Source organism: Lolium perenne, chromosome 2 (assembly GCF_019359855.2).
Source record: "Lolium perenne isolate Kyuss_39 chromosome 2, Kyuss_2.0, whole genome shotgun sequence".
Lineage (NCBI taxonomy): Eukaryota > Viridiplantae > Streptophyta > Magnoliopsida > Poales > Poaceae > Lolium > Lolium perenne.
This window is the reverse complement of record NC_067245.2, coordinates 199,636,895-199,655,354: the sequence shown is the minus strand read 5'-3', so window position 1 is coordinate 199,655,354 and position 18,460 is coordinate 199,636,895. Positions and strand designations below refer to the sequence as shown.

The 18,460-nt window shown below is 46.2% G+C and overlaps 2 protein-coding genes across 2 annotated transcripts; one reads left to right on the top strand and one right to left on the bottom strand.

Annotated features, from left to right (window-relative positions):
* The first annotated feature begins 4,360 nt into the window (after positions 1-4,360).
* On the top strand, positions 4,361-13,792 carry LOC127334363 (uncharacterized). The gene is made up of 6 exons (XM_051360807.2): positions 4,361-4,627; positions 5,418-5,629; positions 6,207-6,488; positions 12,156-12,278; positions 13,233-13,383; positions 13,517-13,792. The coding sequence occupies exons 1-6, from the start codon at positions 4,441-4,443 to the stop codon at positions 13,525-13,527; spliced, it is 966 nt and encodes a 321-aa protein (XP_051216767.1). The 5' UTR covers positions 4,361-4,440; the 3' UTR covers positions 13,528-13,792.
* A 215-nt stretch (positions 13,793-14,007) lies between these two features.
* LOC127334364 (uncharacterized) lies at positions 14,008-17,022 on the bottom strand. Its single transcript, XM_051360808.2, has 6 exons — positions 16,690-17,022; positions 15,499-15,602; positions 14,930-15,043; positions 14,613-14,696; positions 14,411-14,494; positions 14,008-14,299 (listed from the first exon to the last, which is right to left on the bottom strand). Exons 1-5 carry the CDS (start codon positions 16,892-16,894, stop codon positions 14,438-14,440), a joined length of 564 nt encoding a protein of 187 aa, XP_051216768.1. The 5' UTR covers positions 16,895-17,022; the 3' UTR covers positions 14,008-14,299; positions 14,411-14,437.
* Positions 17,023-18,460: the final 1,438 nt, after the last annotated feature.

Below are 18,460 nucleotides of genomic sequence, written 5' to 3'. Positions count from 1 at the left end.
ATTCAATCGATCCATGGATGGAGATGACAAAAGGAAAATCACAAGTGGAAAGCCTCTTGTCTTCTTTAAAAGAAATAGAAATAATACGTGAATTGAACACATATCTAGGAATTAACTTGGTGCCTTAACTTAAATACAAAACGTGTATGTGCCTCAAATCTACTTCATAGGCACAGAAAGAGTATATAGTAGAGCCAAAATAAGGTGCAGTACTTTAACTCCAGCCAATTGGAATTAGGTCGGATAGTAAATAAGCATATTCGAACTTATAATGGGACAAATGATCTAAAAGTGAATGAGGTTGGGACAGCTGCTTCATTTAACCGTGAGAGCAAATAAGCGGAGTAAGTGTCCTTACCTGCCCAGCAGTTTCATCTGAGATGTAAATTTCAATGAAAAGTAATTAAACCGATAACAAAACTTATGGGTACCTAGGGAAGACCCTTATTCACAAGCCTAACTCCAGGTCTGTTTAGATGGTGAACATCGTGCTTCCAAAGGGAAGGAATTATGTGCACATAGCGAATTAACAGTTAAAATTTTCTTCGATCAGTAAAAACTATATATCTAACAAATGTATATAATAACATACACATGCAGCAAGTGGGCTTCTGATAAAGTTTGTAATAACCAAGTGGCAAGTGGTTTAACTGGTTGCTGATAATGGCTTCGGGAATCATCTGCACCTAGCAATAAAAATAATGACAATGTTACAAGATAAATAAAGCCTGCCAGCCCCTGAAATAGAAAACAATATAAGACATTTAAGAACACATCAGAAAGTTAGTACATATATGAAGGCAACAGTAGTAATTGGGAAAAACTTTCTGTAGTGAACACGAAACAAAACCGATGTTCATCAGATATGTCATGCAAGTCATCGGTCAAGAGCCCACATGCATGAGAACAAGCACCTCCATGTAAGAATGCAATTCACTAACGATTCATATAAATGCAAGTGGTAAGCAAAAATGTGCACAAGTAACCATATCATACAGGCTGCATCCATGTTGATTCAAGAAACAATGTACACATTATTCAGCAACTTCCTTGACAACTTATTTTTACAATGGGGGATGAAAGATGTCTAGTTATAACAACACATACAACCTTCATAATAGATCCATTCAACAGGGTACTTGGGATTGTCCAGAAATATTTTCAATCCTCTTTCATTTAGTGCAGTTTCTCGCTGTATAAGATATTCATTCATCTATTGTGATGGACATGCCGTGAACCTAAAAAGCTTAGAAGATATATAGTCAGATCATTAACTGTAACCAACATATATCGTAGAATTGTCCAAGAAACTTTTGGAACCAGCAATATGTACAACAAAAATCTATGTGCATAGGAGGAATAAGAATTAGTCTTTTTTTTTTTGCGAATAGGTGAGAATGCCCCAGGAATAAAGCAGATGCACAATTACTCCGTGATTTCAGTAGGTTGTACTCCTACCAAAGAACATACTTTTACAATATAGAAACCATTCATGGGAGAAATTATTAAACACAAGTTAAACAAAAAATATACATAGGGTGCATGCAGAGAGATTAAAAAAAAGTGAACAGGACCAGCAACCTAGCGCCCGTGTTCTCTAGCATTGGCAAGCCGCAGCAGCTGCTGCTTCCTGATATCCTCATCTGCGACACCAAGCCACTGACTCAACACTTCTTGCTCCTCCACACCCACCCGCTGTTGAGAAAATGGTTGAACTACTCGTCTAGGAAGCGGGCGTACGACGAACGGCGGCGCTGGCGGAGGAAGAGCGATGGCTCTAGAGGGAAGCTGAAGATAGAACGAGGCCGCACGTCCAGCTGCTCGCAGAACAGTACTGCCAGGCCCCTTTCACCGCACCACTCATAGGCCCGTTTGAGCGTTTCACGGCCCAAACAATCTGGTGCGGCTGAAGTTGATTTCAGGAGTAGAAACCCTGTAACGAAGCTGGGCTTCTAACGGGATCGATTGAGGAAAGGTGCGGGTAACGTGAGTTAGACAATTAGTCTCTAGTCTAGGACCGTTAGATGGTCGAATCGGACGGTTTAGCCTCCCAAATCGCTGTAGAGAGGCCTAGGTAGTTCCATCTTACTGTTAACTAATATACGTCAGCTCCAGAGGAATTCACAAGCCACCAAGATAAAACATCACATGATCAGGAAGGAATTAATTCGGCTCTTTGCCAGCATAAGGGTGGTTGCCGTAGCGATCATGGGAGATATGATAGGAGAAAACTGTAATGGAAAGTATTGTGTGGGCTCTGCCATGTTTGGCCGCATCGATGCGTGAGGACTATCGCCTAAGTAAAAGGTAAAGGGAAGGGAAAGGATTGTTGCCTAAATAAACGTAAGACGTGTGTGTGCAGTGCAATTAAGGGAGGGGTATGTATTATTATGTATATTATAAAAAGGAAGACCAGAGCATAATTAAAAGGAATATACTGTCACGTCGGGATCTCTTCAAACATTTCTCAAGTTTGACTATTTTTTTATAAAAAAAATACCATTATATATGAGTATTTGAATCTAACAATATTAGTTTAGTGTGATAAATGCTACTGCATTTATGGTCAAAATTAATAAAATTTGACTTAAGACATGCCCTAACGTACGTTTATTTGAAGACAGAGGGAATAAGTAAGAGTTGTCATATTATTTCTTCAAAACTTAAAGTTTAAATGATGAGTAGCAACAGAAAGAAGCAAACTGTTTTCCCAATATTTTAATCAATTTTATTTTCTAAGGTGGATGCAAAATTTCAGGTATGATATTTCAATGCACGTGAAATCAAAAAAAAGTTTACAAGATTATAATATTTCAAAAATGGTAAAATCTTTGCCTTTCTTTGGCATGCAAAACATGGACATATTTGCTATATATTATATATAATAAAAATAACGTTTCTTGGGATTTTTTGTCCAACATTAAATTACCCACGAAGTTCACTTGTACCCCCCATGGCACCCGAAGTCGTACCTATTGTATTTGCATCGACCACACAGGTTTTGGTCCATTTGACGAGTTCCCGATCGAACGATATTTACATATTGAACGAATCGATTCAATCCCTAGGATAGTGGAGCATCGTTGTATAGTGGGACATTTGGACCGATTGAAATTTGGATAAAAACCAACATGCTTCTAAAATAATGATACCACCAAAATTCAGTTATACTTTGAATCTGCTATATTTATTTTACACCCGATCCAAGATTGTTTTCCTATACGTAATAATAATAATAAAAAGGCTTCTTGTTCATTTTTTTATTGCTCCTGATTTTTGACAAAAGTACAACATCTAACACCGGTAAGTAAAAAAAGGTTAAAAGGCAAGTTAGCTGACTTAGATTTATGGAGTGTACACACCTTGACATAGGCATTCCCAATGGGCCTGCCGAAGATAGTACCCGGGGTTTACTGAAGGCCCACTACCCGAAGAATAAGAAGATTCGGAAGCCCAAGATATTATTAAGGAAAGCTAGAGTTGTAATAGGAAGCATTATTTGTAATCTTGCGGGATGAGTTAGAAACCGTCCCGGACTCTGTAACTTGTACAACACGAATCCCTCGGCTCCGCCTCCTATATAAGGGGGAGTCGAGGGACAAAGAAAGCATCGAATCATTGACTCTCAAACCCTAGTTTTCATAATCGTCGAGTACTTTTCGGCTGAAACCTTCGAGATCTACTTGCCCTCTACTTCCAACTAAACCCTAGTCTACAACCCGTAGGCATTGACAAGTTAATACCTTGTCACACCTCATAGTTAACAAATAACATATACGCAAATATGCAATTTAGGATACTAAGATATTCATACACTGTTAGACACCTCAAAATTAACAAAAACATATTCTCAAATATCGTCGATGACAGCTCCCATGTAAAAAATCAATCCGCCGCAACGCGCGGGCATATTTCCTAGTCTTTCACAAAAGGGTTATTTTTGTGTAAATCGCCCGGCGCGGGCATGGGGGAGGGCACGCGTGTCGAAGGATGCGAGAGAGAAACGATTCAATGAGGAAGAAGAAGCTGGGAATGGAAGGATAAGGTTCGGTGGGTCCCGCTCTCTCACTCACGCTTTGCCACGAGGAAGGGCGCGCCGCGCGCTAGCGACCGAGAGGACGCAACACGATCTAAAAATACAAACGTTTTCCTATCTAAAAATACAAATAAAAAAGTTAAGTATCTTCAAAAACAAAATTGAAAAACAGAAATACCAGAAAGTGCCACTCAAAAAACAAAAACAAAACAAAAAACAGAAATTGACGGTACTCGCGCCCTTCCCCTCGCCACTTGTTGACAGAGGCTGACCCGGACGAGGCACACCAACCACCCACTTCTTCCCCTCGCCGCGCTCAACTCCACTCAGTCCTCTCGCGCTTCCCTCTGCCTCCTCGACCCGATCCCACCCCCACCGCCAGCATCCTCCGCCGCCGCGCAGCGATGGCGGGCCGCGCCCCTTACTTCGCCGCGGAAGAAGGCGCCCGGGGCATCAGGCCAGGGGAGTCACCTGCCGCCGCGCTCCGGCGGATCCTGGCGTCTCCGGGCGCGCACCAGGCGCCCTGCTGCTTCGACGCGCTCGGCGCCCGCCTCGTCGAGCGCGCGGGGTTCCCGATCTGCTTCATGGGCGGTGCGTGATGCCCTTGCGCCCTCTTGTAGCTTCTCGCGCGGTCTCTGTAGCTACGGTTCTGTTCGTGCGCGGCCGTGGCAGTAAAACCCTTGCGAGGTTTAAGTTCAGTTGAGACGATCGGTTTGTGACTAGCTGACTTAACTGATTAAGTAGATCTAAGTGCATTTTGAGCAGTCTCATCAACACGGTACAGTTTCAGTTCAACTGTTTCAATCAAACTCAAAGTCTGACATTTTCCTGTTGGAAGATGCAAATTGTTCTTTTGATTGCACAATTTATTTGCAGGCTCGAGGGAGGAATAGTCCATATATCCCCCTCTATTATCACCACTAAAAAAATTGTATGAGCTAAATTTGATATGAATATAACTTGCACTTCAATAATGATAAGCAAACTGTCAGATTTTTTCGTCCTCACACTTGACAAAACAATGCACATAACTACATGGACAGTTAAAAATGACTTGAAGAGTAATCTTACAGCAAGATTCTAGCTCAGAAAGTCCGAATGCAAATGTTATTCCGGGGAGGATTGTTCTGGTTAGATGCTGCAATAGTATGTGGTGTTTAACTACAACCTAAAACTTAAAATGCACTTAACCTCTGTTTATTTTTTTGGCAAAAAAAATCTGTTATGTTTAATTAGTTGATGAAAACAGCGAGTATGCAAATTACCAGATGGCAATTGCATTTTGCTTACTGAAATTTTCCAGCGTTCTGTGAGAGTAACCTTTTGTGGTTGCTGAAGGTACTTCAACATTGGAGTCCTAATATGTATGTTCTTCATTCAGGTTTCTGTGTTTCCGCCGCACGGCTTGGATTGCCAGATGTTGGTCTAATCTCCTATGGAGAAATGGTTGATCAAGGTCGTCTAATCACTGAAGCAGTATCAGTCCCAGTGATTGGCGACGGAGACAATGGTTACGGAAATTCTATGAACATCAAGAGAACCATAAAAGGATATATTAACGCTGGGTTGGCTGGAATTATGCTTGAAGATCAGGTACTAATTGATCTTTCCACATTTGTGGTTGTCAATGTTACTACTGTTACTTTTGAAAGATCCTGTAATGTTTTTGTGTTGTGGTGGGTAACCTTATGAATCCCTCTTAGTAGTAAGTAACTGCCTTGACTTAAACTTGAAATAACCCTGATCTTATTTTTCGCAGCAAAAATCTGCTAGATGTTGAAAAATATATAGTTACTTCCTCAGAAGTCCAGCAATTTCATAATCCTTTGATTATTATTTTTGTTTGAAAAAGATATTCAATTTGTGCCTGTAGGGTGTACAGAACTATATATATATATATATATATATATATATATATATCTATCATATGAACCAGAGGTGTTCTTATTGCTGAAAGTAGTGCCTGCCATGCTCTGATCTTCAATTCATAGAGCGCTAAATAATTCAAAAGACTACTGTCTTAATAATTTGTGTGTTCGAAATCAAGTTATGAATATTAAGCTGAGCAGGAGGTTCCATTTTATTTTGAAATTTGCTTAGAAGACTTGTGTGATTAATCTTTCTGCTCTTGACTTTTTCATCTAATGATATGATGTATAACCTTTTGAAGGTCGCGCCAAAAGCATGTGGGCACACTGAAGGAAGGAAAGTCATCTCAAGGGAGGAAGCGGTCATGCACATAAAAGCTGCTATAGACGCTAGGAAGGAGAGTGCCTCTGACATTGTTATTGTAGCGAGGACAGATTCTCGTCAAGCAGTTTCTCTTGATGAAGCATTATGGAGAGTAGAAGCTTTCGCTGATGCTGGAGCAGATGTTCTATTTATTGATGCCCTAGCTTCAGTAGAAGAGATGAAAGCGTTCTGTGCGGTTGCACCTGGAGTACCAAAGATGGTTAGATGTTCTACTTGTGCTTTTTCGAGATACATGATCATTCAAGGACTATCATTGCACCCACATCCATCCAAATTACCTAGGATAATATTTTTATTGTCATTCTGCTAACCTTTAAATCCATTCTGGTATGTTCATGAATTTGACTACGATACCTAAAAAAGGAAGACATGCCCCTGGCCAGCAATTCTTTAGATATTAAATTGAAGCCATGACTTACACTCATGCACAGAAATTGTGAATATAAGATGAGCTAACTTGCATAAGTTTTGTGTTGGTTAATCTAGCCTTTTCCTTCTAGCTTTTTCCTTCTCTGAATAAGATGCACTAGCATCAGTAGCGTCAGCTTAGTAGTCTTTCTGTCAGGAGTTTTTCAGTTAGAATTCAGTTAGCAGCTATTTTTCAGCTGCAGATAGGGTAGTTTGACCTGATCCTTGCGCATGACTCGATCGCTCGGACGTGGGATGGCACGTCTGTTGTGGGCATCGTGTGATCAGCACGATCGGTCCTTGGATGAATAAAAGGAAGAACGAAACAGAAAAGCTGCAAGTCGTTCGCAGCACAAAAACCTTTGTCTCTGTCCTCTGAGTTCGTGAGTGAGATCGAGAGGTAGTTAGACGAAAGGCTACAAGTTGTATCAGAGCTTGCGCCTCATGGTTGGGACTCCACCGCCGGCACCTCCAGCACCGGCAGATGCAGCGGCTGCAAGCGCCGCAGCAGCCAGGAGCCCTCTTCGCGTGCGATCGCAAAGTCGCGGACGAAGCAGGGGAAGGAGGAGTGGTGGCGGCGAGGTGGTTGTGCGGGAGACGATCGTGTGGGACGGTGGCAGCGGCGGCTCCACGTCCTGGCCGACACTCACCAAGACCAACTACACGGAGTGGGCGATTCTGATGCGCGTCAAGCTCCAGGCCGCGGGCCTGTGGGAGGCTGTCGACGCGGACGACGCACCTGAGCGGCAGGAAAGGCAGGCGCTTGGCGCCATCCTGAGCTCGGCGCCGTTGGAGATGGTGCAGCTCCTCGCTGCAAAGGACAACGCCAAGGTCGCCTGGGACACGATAAAGACGATGCGCGTCAGAGTCGATCGCGTCCGCGAGGCGCGTCGCCAGAAGCTCCGCAAGGACTTCGACAACCTGGCGTTCAAGAGCGGGGAAAACGCCGAGGACTTCTCCATCCGCGTCTCCAGCCTCGTCACCGAGCTGCAGTCCCTGGGCGACACCACCTCCGAGCTCGACGGCGTGTCCAAGATCCTGTGCGTCGTCCCCAAAAGGTACGCTCAGATGGCTTGCTCGATCGAAACCTTGCTTGACCTGAAGGAGCTCACGATCGAGGAGCTAAGCGGGCGTCTGGTGGCGTCCGAGGGACGTGGCGAGCCAGACCAAGACGCCGGTGGCCACCTGCTCCTCACGGAGGAGTGGTGCGCACGCGCTGCCAGCCGCTAGCACGGATCAGAAGGATCCGGCTCAGGTGGCAAGCAGAACAAGAACCGCCCGAACGGCCGCGGCAAGGACGCCGTGCGCGGCGGCGGCCCGTCCAAGGACGACAAGTGCCGCTACTGTGGGAAAAAGGGGCATTGGGCCCGCGATTGCCGCAAGAAGAAGAGGGACGAGGAGGCGCAAGCTCACCTTGTCCAGGAGGAAGGCGACGCTGACCCAGCGATGCTCCTCGCCGAGATCATGCTCGACGACGTGTCCACTGCGGCTGGGCCAAGCACACCTGCAACGATCGCCAGTGACGTCGAACCAGCGTGTCCCCTCATCCTCCTGAACGAGGAGAACGCCAAGGTGGTGCCAGGACGCGCGGATGAGCCCATGGATGCCATGTGGTACCTTGACACGGGCGCGTCAAACCACATGACGGGGAACCGTTCCGCATTCACTACCCTCGACGAATCGGTCACCGGCAACATGCGCTTCGGCGACGGATCGGTGGTGCAGATCAAGGGCAAGGGCGACATCGCGTTCAGCATCAGCGGCAGCCACCAGCGTGCGTTCACCAACGTGTACTTCATCCCCAGGCTGAAGAGCAGTGTCGTGAGCCTCGGGCAGCTCGACGAACACGATTGCGACATCCACATCAGGCGCGGCACGCTGACGATCCGCGATTGTCGCGATCAACTGCTGGTCCAGGTGAGGCGCTCCCCTAATCGTCTCTATCAGCTGACGATGCAGCCAGCCATGCCAGTGTGCCTGGCAATGCGCCTCGACACAGCGGCATGGCGCTGGCACGCACGGTTCGGGCATGTCCATCTGGAGGCGTTGCAGAAGATGGCCAGGGAGGGCATGGTGCGCGGACTGCCACCAGTCGAGCCCATCGGCGAACTCCGTGAGGCCTGCCTCGCGGGGAAGCAGCGGCGCACACCGTTCCCGCAGCAGGCCAAGTACAGGGCGGAGCAACCGCTCGAGCTGGTGCACGTCGACCTGTGCGGTGCAGTCGCGCCACCAACACCTGGAGGACGCAGGTACTTCTTGCTCCTCGTCGACGACTACAGCCGCTTCATGTGGCTCATCCTGTTGACGACGAAGGACGAGGCCGGCGACGCCCTCAAGCGCTTCCAGGCCGAGGCGCAGACTAAGGGACGGTGCACGCTGCGGACGCTCCGCACCGACCGCGGCGGGGAATTCACGTCGAACGAGCTCGTCGCCCACTTCGCCGACACCGGCGTCAAGCGGCACTTGACGGCGCCGTACTCACCGCAGCAAAACGACGTGGTCGAGCGCCGCAACCAGACCGTGGTGGGCATGGCCAGGTCCATGATGAAGGCCAAGAAGTTGCCTAGCTTCTTCTGGGGAGAAGCAGTCACAACGGCGGTGCACGTGCTGAACCGCACCTTCACCCGCTCCGTCGATGGCAGGACACCGTACGAGGCCTGGCACGGGAGGAAGCCTTCCGTCGAGCACTTCCGCGTCTTCGGATGCATTGCGCATGTCAAGAGCGCACGCCCCTTCCTCCGCAAGCTCGACGACCGGAGCACGCTGGTGGTCTTCATCGGCTACGAGCCTGGGTCAAAGGCATATCGTGTCTACGACCCAGCGACTCGCCGCGTCCACGTCACGCGGGACGTCGTCTTTGATGAGACAGCAAGCTGGGCTTGGGAGGAGAAAGACGGCGGCACGAGCCCGTCCCAGGACTTCATGGTCGAATACACGGTGGACACACCGTCGAATTGTTCGACTGCACACCCACCACCAGCGCCTGCACGCGAATCGGAAGAGGAGGTGAACTGGGATACCTCCGACCAGGGAGGAACGACATCGCCACGCACACCTCCTCCACCTCCTGCGACGGAGGAGCGCTCCATCGAGTTCGCCACACCTCCAGCGGCACCTGATCCCGAGCAGCTCGATGCCAGCGACGGTGGCGAGCCGCACCGGTACCGCCGCATGTCCGATTTGCTGGGTCCAGGTAACACAGCTCCTGGACTTGCAGAGCGGCTGCTCCTCACCACGGCTGAAGAACCGTCGAGCGTGGGAGAGGCACTGAAGGAGGCGAGCTGGAGCAGGGCAATGGCGGAAGAGCTGACCGCTGTGGAGGAAAACGAGACCTGGTCTCTCGTCGATGTCCCACCAGGCCACAAGCCCATTGGACTAAAATGGGTTTACAAGGCCAAGAAGAACGAGAAAGGCCACGTCGTCAAATTCAAGGCCCGGATCGTTGCAAAAGGGTACCTACAGAAGGAGGGGGTTGACTTCGACGAAGTCTTCGCTCCAGTCGCCCGCCTCGACTCCGTGCGCCTCCTGCTCGCCGTCGCCGCGCAGCAGAGATGGGAGGTCCACCACCTCGACGTAAAGTTGGCCTTCCTCAACGGCGAGATCAAGGAGGAAGTGTACGTGATGCAGCCTCCTGGATTCGTCAAGCACGGATCGGAGGGGAAGGTATTGCGCTTGAACAAGGCGCTGTACGGCCTCCGGCAAGCTCCACGAGCATGGAACGTGAAGCTGGACCAGAGCCTCATCGCGCTCGGCTTCGTCAAATGCCCATCGGAGCACGCTGTCTACACGCGGGAGAAGGATGGGGAGCGGCTGCTTCTCGGGGTGTACGTTGACGATCTCATCGTCACCGGCACCGCCGCGCAGGCGATCGTCGTCTTCAAGAAGGAGATGATGAATCTCTTCAAGATGAGCGACCTTGGGCTGCTCTCCTACTACCTTGGCATCGAGGTGAGCCACGAGCCCGGCCGCATCCAGCTCAGCCAAGCCGCGTACGCAGACAAGCTGCTCGACAGATTGTCGATGGGCGACTGCAACCCCACTGCCACGCTAATGGAGGCGCGCCTGAAGCTGAGCAAGAAGGGGAACGGGAAGGCAGTAGATCCCACCCTCTACCGCAGCACTGGCGGCGGGCTGCGCTACCTGGTACACAACGCGCCCCGACATTTGCTTCGCGGTGAGCTACTTGAGCAAGTTCATGGAGGCTCCCACCAGCGAACATTGGAGCGCGGTGAAGCACCTGCTTCGCTACATCGCCGAAACCAGGAAGCTGGGCTGCGTCTACACACGCCAAGATGAGGAGGCTCGTCTCGTCGGCTACAACGACGCAGACTGGGCAGGGGACATCGACGATCGGAAGAGCACCAGGGGGATTCTGTTCTACTACGGCAGCTGTCCCATCTCCTGGCAAGCGACGAAGCAGAAGATCGTCGTCCTCTCCACCTGTGAGGCGGAGTACGTTGCCGCCACTGGTGCGGCGTGCCAGGGCATCTGGCTCAAGCGGCTGCTGGGAGAGCTGCTTGGGCGCGACGGCGGCATCACCGAGCTGCGCGTCGACAACAAGTCAGCGATCGCGCTGGCCAGGAACCCGGTCTTCCACGACCGGAGCAAAGACATCCAAATCCGCTACCATTTCATCCGTCAGTGCGTGGAGAACGGCGACATCGACATTCAGTTCGTTCGCATCGACGGCCAACTATCTGACATCATGACCAAGGCGCTTGGGCGAGTGCGTCTCCAGGAACTGCGCCAGCACATCGGCATGGTCAAGGTGAAAGAAAACTAGATTAGGAGGAGATTGTTGGTTAATCTAGCCTTTTCCTTCTAGCTTTTTCCTTCTCTGAATAAGATGCACTAGCATCAGTAGCGTCAGGTTAGTAGTCTTTCTGTCATGAGTTTTTCAGTTAGAATTCAGTTAGCAGTTCAGCTATTTTTCAGCTGCAGATAGGGTAGTTTGACCTGATCCTTGCGCATGACTCGATCGCCCGGACGTGGGATGGCACGTCTGTTCTGGGCATCGTGTGATCAGCAAGATCGGTCCTTGGATGAATAAAAGGAAGAACGAAACAGAAAAGCTGCAAGTCGTTCGCAGCACAAAAACCTTTGTCTCTGTCCTCTGAGTTCGTGAGTGAGATCGAGAGGTAGTTAGACGAAAGGCTACATTTTGATGTTGTGTCTAGTGAAATGGCTTGTTCACATCATCATTATTTTAGTACTTTCTTATATTTATCAAGTATGCAAATGCTTACAAACTAGAAAGAGCGAGAGAGACAAAGATGGGAGGGATATGTCATGCGTTGCTTTGGCTGCATACACTTCTGATTACTTTTGTTGCTAATATTTATGCACAAATGGTGGCTGCTTCCGTATGTTCTGTTTTCTATTTAATTTTCCTGTGGGTTTGCTTATATTCTCTAGCGGTAAGTAGTCGATATTTTATACCATGTGGTTTGTTCTGCAGGCAAACATGTTAGAAGGTGGTGGAAAAACTCCCATATTGACCCCTGCTGAACTTGAGGAGATCGGTTTTAGCCTTGTAGTCTACCCGTTATCCCTAATTGGGGTAGCAATGCGTGCAATGGAGGTTTGTCGTTTATATACGTGAAGTGTGTGCCATGCTTTACTATTACTGATCTTATTCTGTTAACTGCCGAGTTCTTGAAATCACTTGCATGCCTATTGAACAGAAGCACACAGTAGTTTTGATTCCGGTGTTTTGTAGCATGTTTAAATTGTTTCCTACTGAAGACAACCTATTCCTTGGAATACCAGTTAGGAATTTATTGTGTTCAGTACTTGCTATTTTCACGGTCATATTCTCCAATATCCTCTTATGATTTCCAAGTTGTTGTCTCGTTTGTATGTTAATCATGAAGTATGATAGATAATACTCTACCTCGTTATGTTGCAAAGTTATCTGTTACCAATTCAAACTTGATGTGTACTTGTCCCATGTCTCATGTCTGTATCCCAAACAATACATATTTGCATTGATACCGGTCTCTGGATCCAAGAAAAGATATGGGATCTGGTGTGAGAAGACCAATATCTGACCCCTTTTCCGCTCCTACTTCTAACTCAAACTTGCCAACCTGACAAAATCATGCTTATTCAAGGGAGGTGATGAGTCTGTTATATTTATTTTAGTGAAGGAATTGTCAAGCTTCATTTATGCAGAGAAAACTTTTTTTATTCAGGCTTTCAGCCGAATTTAAATGCATGGTACCATGATGGTAATGCCCTCAAATCATGCCTTGAAGGGTTTTCAATGGTTTTACAAATATTCTAGTTATATCTGGTAACTTAGAGGTTTAGCTTGCACAGCACACTAGTGTAAGACGTGTTCATGATGCCTTGCATGCAAATCTTCTATAGCACTACAAGGGGAACAGCATTAGGGAGGAACATAACATCTTTCAATGCATGTAGATATTCACGTGACATTGTGTAACAGTGCCAGTAGTTGCCATAGGTAGCTGTTCAGTTTGGAGTGTGAAGCACTATATTTATTAGTCAAGCATGAATCTCTGATGTGCAGGATGCTCTACTCGCGATAAAATCTGGTGGTGTACCCCCACCTAGCAGCCTGCCATCATTTCAGCAGATCAAGGATACTCTAGGGTTCAACCGCTATTACGAGGAAGACAAACAGTATAGTGTCTCGCAAACCCAGCCATCGTTGCCAAGTGGTGAGCCATGCTGATTTCTACCTTTACCCTGATCAATGTAGACATGCTTTAACTCCCAAATGGCGAGCAGCGCATAAACATGGAAATACACTATCCATTACTTATAATGTTTATTTCTGTTGGCATTTCACAGGTAAGCCATAAATTAAAAGGTTTTTGCTCGGCACTCAGGATGCAGATGGAAATGGTACTCGGGTGTCCATCGAATAATCAGTACCCATTTGCTTTTAAAGCAGTGAGATTAATACTGCTGGCAGTGATGTAGAGCAATTGCATCGCATCTTGAAGCAAACAGTTTTACCAAAACTGTTGCTGTGTGGTGAAACGCTATGTAAACAAACATTCTGTTTTGGCTTTGACAACCCTGAATCCTGGTGTTAATTTCAATGAATAAACGAACTTTGAGGGAGTTCAGAAATGTTCTGGACGGTATTTATAGAGCAACTGCATTAGAAGAGTTAAAAAATGTCAATATGATACTCCATCCCTCTGGAAAGAAGATTTGGATATCTAGATTTGTATATGTACTTAGACACGCTTTAGTGTATCTAGATGCGCTTTAGTGTGTAGATACACGCAAATGCAGAAAAACAGTCATTTGTTTCTGGACGGAGGAATCAATCATTCTGGCAGCAACTCAAATGACGTGTATTGAGAATTTGGGAGCATTAAACTGCCATGGACACATATTTCCTAGTACATGTTTCCACAAATTACAAAATTATAACATGCACCTTTAATATACATAGGAAGTAAACATGGTCACTACACTGTAATGGAAAAAATTCCGTTGCGCCATAGGGTATGCATGATCTGGAGTCTGGAATGGAGCAATTCTGCTTTGGGCTAAAGTGTAACAAAAATGTTATTGCCACTCCTCTTCAGTTCACGGAAGCTCCAGCCAGCAGGGAGGAAACTTCATGTCACAACGGATCAAAGAACAGGAATCAGCACAATTTTCTCATTTGGCACAGTACTCAAGTGTAACAGGATGCTGGTGTTACAAGGAAATAACCATTGAACATACATGTGTAAAGGAATGCGTAACTGCAGCTCATAAGAAGTATTTCATCCTGTTATCTCTTCTCATGGCGCGGTAGACAGCTTGGACCTGAACAACATTCAATGCCTCATCATATATCAGGTACATGCGAAACAAAAATAGATTTCCATAATTGGACATCTCAGTAGCTAAGTACAATATACATGATCTTAAAGAAACATGTTACCTGCTCACTAGAAACAACTCGAATTGGTCCAATCTTTACAGAAACATATTTCCCCCTCGAAGATATTTTCTGAGTTACTTGGCCCTGTACAAACCAAGTTGAGATCCATATTACGAGAAAGGTTAAAAATAACAAAAGATATATCCAATGAACTTAAGCGTTGAAGCAATCTAAGCAATGAAGTTTAAGAGCCCCTAAAGTATGCCACAAATATCACTTCACCATAGGAGAAACGTTTGAATCTAGGTCGGTGCATAACATTTTCATTAATCAATACTTGTACTTAACGAATTTCTTCAACAAATGCAAACACCAACCTTGGGAATTGGCTCTTGAAGAACTGATTCAACAGCATCAACCATTGCATGAACAAAATCTTCACCTCCAATACCAATTGCTGTAAATCCTCTGTCCGTGGGATATGAATTCACCTATGAAATAGAACAGTAGATTATTATGGATGCCTAAAGTAAGTTATTTTAGTGTTTCATGGTTCTTTGCAAAAATTAGGTGGAAAACTGAGAGACCAAAGCAATGCATATGCACCTACATAATTAGCGTTGCCATGGAGCACCCATTAATGATATACGCATGGAGAAAATGCACGTCTGGCATGGCTATTGTATGCATTAACAACTTGATATGGCCTCCCCAAATCTACAATTTCATTAAACCAGGAGCAAACCTAGAGATCCAACACTGGCATAAAAAATGATATATGGGACATTTCTGGACAAAATTTGGTACGCAGCGGATTTCATATACAGCTGTTCCCTGTAAAGCTATTGCAAGTCATCTTGCACAAAAACAACAATGACCAATAGGATGTTCTCAAAAAAAAAAAAAACAATGACCAATAGGACATGTCGGATATTAAGAGGATTACCTTCTGATCAAGGTTAAGCCATTCATCACCCGAATCATCTTTGACAGTGCCACCTATCACCATATTTGTGGTGAGTGCAACCCTTCCTTTAGACATTGCCACCTCTGTTCATAACAAAAGAAAATTATTAATGAACGGAAACAAGGCAATAATGGCATAATCAAGACAATAACTTTTGGGTTCACAATCACTGCAATTCACCCCTTAAGAAGCAAACAGTAAAGGGCAAACTATTTCTCAACGGTCTAAGGATGCAATGTAGCCCACGCATGATGGTCTGTTATTATGTAAACTGAAAAATGTGACCACTCACAGATAAAACCATCTCAATCCAACAATTTCATTTTGGTGCCAAGTATCAAGTATGGCCTTACACTTGTATATAAAGATGGGAACCATGGTCAGCCTCTATATCGAATTAAGTAATTATTCTATCAAGCTGTCATGGATTTTTCCCATATTGTGTACAATGAAGGTATCCTCTCGAAGATCAGGAGGTGACAAATAATTAAATCGCTGCAATGATTAGAATCTGTGTTACATGATACTCCGGCAAAGTATCGGTGTCACAAGACGTATCCAATATGGCACCAGCAAGTACCGGTGGATAGCAATTCCAAACGAAATAACGAAGTCCATGTACCCCATTGACACATCCCTGAAACTTGCAGGCTCAAAACCACTCAAATCGAGAAAGGCTAACAACCCAATCCAAATCGAGCTCGCCCAAAGCAAAAAATCTCTCCTGATCCGCTCTCTACTCAACTCTATCAGATGCCGCCGCATCCTTCTTGCTCAAGCATCCTCCTTCCTCGAGCCACCATCTACTCCTACCTATTCCCATAAGCTGGCCGCAAGCAAACACCGTGTAAACCGCTAGAGAAACTAGTTCGCATAATTGCTAGTAGCATATCTTGCCCCTTCCGTAACACAAAGTCTTACATTCATCCAATTCCATGAGGAACAATATAAATCTTCGAGTATTTCCATACTAATAATCTGATAAGCATCCAAATACAGCTAACGTATAGCACCAGCAATCTCCGGGCACCCCAACTCTGCCGAGAAGGAGCCCGCAAGCACCGAAATGACCACAGACAGCAAAGCCATTATTCCATTAATAGCTAAGAGAAGATATTACCGACACTGAGTAACGAAAAATGTGAGGAGAGGGTTGGGGGAGGTCCTCACTTGAGATGGCCTCGAGCACGGCCTCCTGCGGCGGCTGCCCCGGGTCCCCAGCCCCGCTCTCACTGGAGCAGCAGCGGAGGCCGCGGCGGGGGCGGCGCCCACAGCGAGACCGCGCCGCCGGAGCCGACGCGGCGGCGCGGAGGGTCAGGTGGTGGAGGGGGTCGGGGAGGAGCAGGGAGCGGAGCGCGAGGGCTCGGCACGCCATCGTCGGCTTGGATTCCTTCCTTGCCTACCTCCGGTCGCCGCGGCCGCGAGCAGGGAAAAGAAGAGATTCGGTGGATATTTTTCGCTTGGTTTGGGTTTGCGTCTGGACTCGGAGGACTCCTTTCTTCGTGGAAGGCCGACGAGCCGTTAAAACTTTCTTTCTCTGCACGGTTTTTCGCTCCATTAGCAGCAATTCAGCAGTTATCTTTTGTTATCTTCGTTGGAGTAAAGATGGCCCGGCCGAATTGGGCTAGGTCTTAGTGCACAGCCCACAACAACGTGATGGAATAGTTTTCTGAAAATGAGAAACATGTAGGTCTAGACTGGCCCAAATTCTTTATCTGGTTTATTTATGTTTTGAGAACATTTGAGTGTCAATTAGCTTGTCTTCTCCTTTCTCACAATGGAGACCAATTCAAAAGATTCAGCATTAGGGTTTATGCCATTGACTATCACTCACCGGAGAGCATAATCATTCCGTTGACCATCGCCGCGCCATGAAAATATCAATGAAGGTGACATTTTGCGCCGTTTTTCAAAGGTGAAGATAATCTTGAGGGTTAGGACATAGGAGAAAGGGAAGACTCGTGGTAGACAAAGGAAATGGGCCAAAAAGGAGGATGAAGCACATGAAAAAAGAGGACGCAGGGGAGCACTACACATGTCAGCGCCGAACAAGCTTAACTCCTCGCAACAAGAGATTAGTTTGCACAATCATACATTGGTACCTAGGGAACTGATGGTGTATCCCAAGAGTATATGAAGTTGATTTTTTTCGTTGGTTGTGCTTGCTCACCAAAGCATGCCGCTCCTACAAGTATGAAGTTGCTAGCTAGCCTATGAGGAATCATTGCTCCATTGAGATATAATCACATAGTGGTATGTCATAAAATCTTCTTGTCTTTGTTGCAGTGTAGGCACAGATTGCCCGTCTTCTGTGGTATATATAAAATAAAATTAAATGCAAGAACATTATCTTGATCGAAACTATCATATCAACATTCTTGACAATTGAATTAGATAATCTCGACTTCGGCTCTAGTTACCATGGATGCATGTGGCTTCCCATAGCTGCATATTTTATTTCATATTCTTAGTTGCAATGGTTAGTTCAAAACATATTCTTAATTAAGTTATAGTAGCACGAGGTTGCTAGCTTAACATCCATGTGGGCATGTGGCTGACTGGAATACAACAATCGTTTGATACTGTTAGTATGTGCCGCAGAGACGTTAGTTCTGATTTCCGTTTGCTTTCTGAACCTATATTTGTTATGTTTTAATCTCTTAATACGTACCCCTTCCATTCCAAAAATATAAGACGATTTGAAATACTACCAAGACATCTTATACTTTGGGATGGAGGAAATAGTATAACCAACACGCCGATGCACATCATGTATGGCACTGCAACCGCGGTTTATCCGAAGCTGTCTGCCAAAGCGGCAAACCAAGATTAGATAAACCATATACATGACAGATGCTATTGCCCAGTTCTATAGCTATGTTGATACATGACAGATAGACTGAAAAGCTTGAGACAGTGCAAGGTCAGCGACTCTCTATCG

Bases quoted from the DNA above. Each gene is read 5' to 3' on its own strand.
- LOC127334363 (XM_051360807.2), top strand. From the start codon at position 4,441: ATGGCGGGCCGCGCCCCTTACTTCGCCGCGGAAGAAGGCGCCCGGGGC. The intron at 4,628-5,417 runs GTGCGTGATGCC...TTCTTCATTCAG, and splicing joins CCCGATCTGCTTCATGGGCG to GTTTCTGTGTTTCCGCCGCA. The intron at 6,489-12,155 runs GTTAGATGTTCT...TTTGTTCTGCAG, and splicing joins CACCTGGAGTACCAAAGATG to GCAAACATGTTAGAAGGTGG.
- LOC127334364 (XM_051360808.2), bottom strand. From the start codon at position 16,894: ATGGCGTGCCGAGCCCTCGCGCTCCGCTCCCTGCTCCTCCCCGACCCC. The intron at 15,603-16,689 runs GTGAGGACCTCC...TGTTATGAACAG, and splicing joins CGTGCTCGAGGCCATCTCAA to AGGTGGCAATGTCTAAAGGA. The intron at 15,044-15,498 runs GTAATCCTCTTA...TCTATTTCATAG, and splicing joins GGCTTAACCTTGATCAGAAG to GTGAATTCATATCCCACGGA.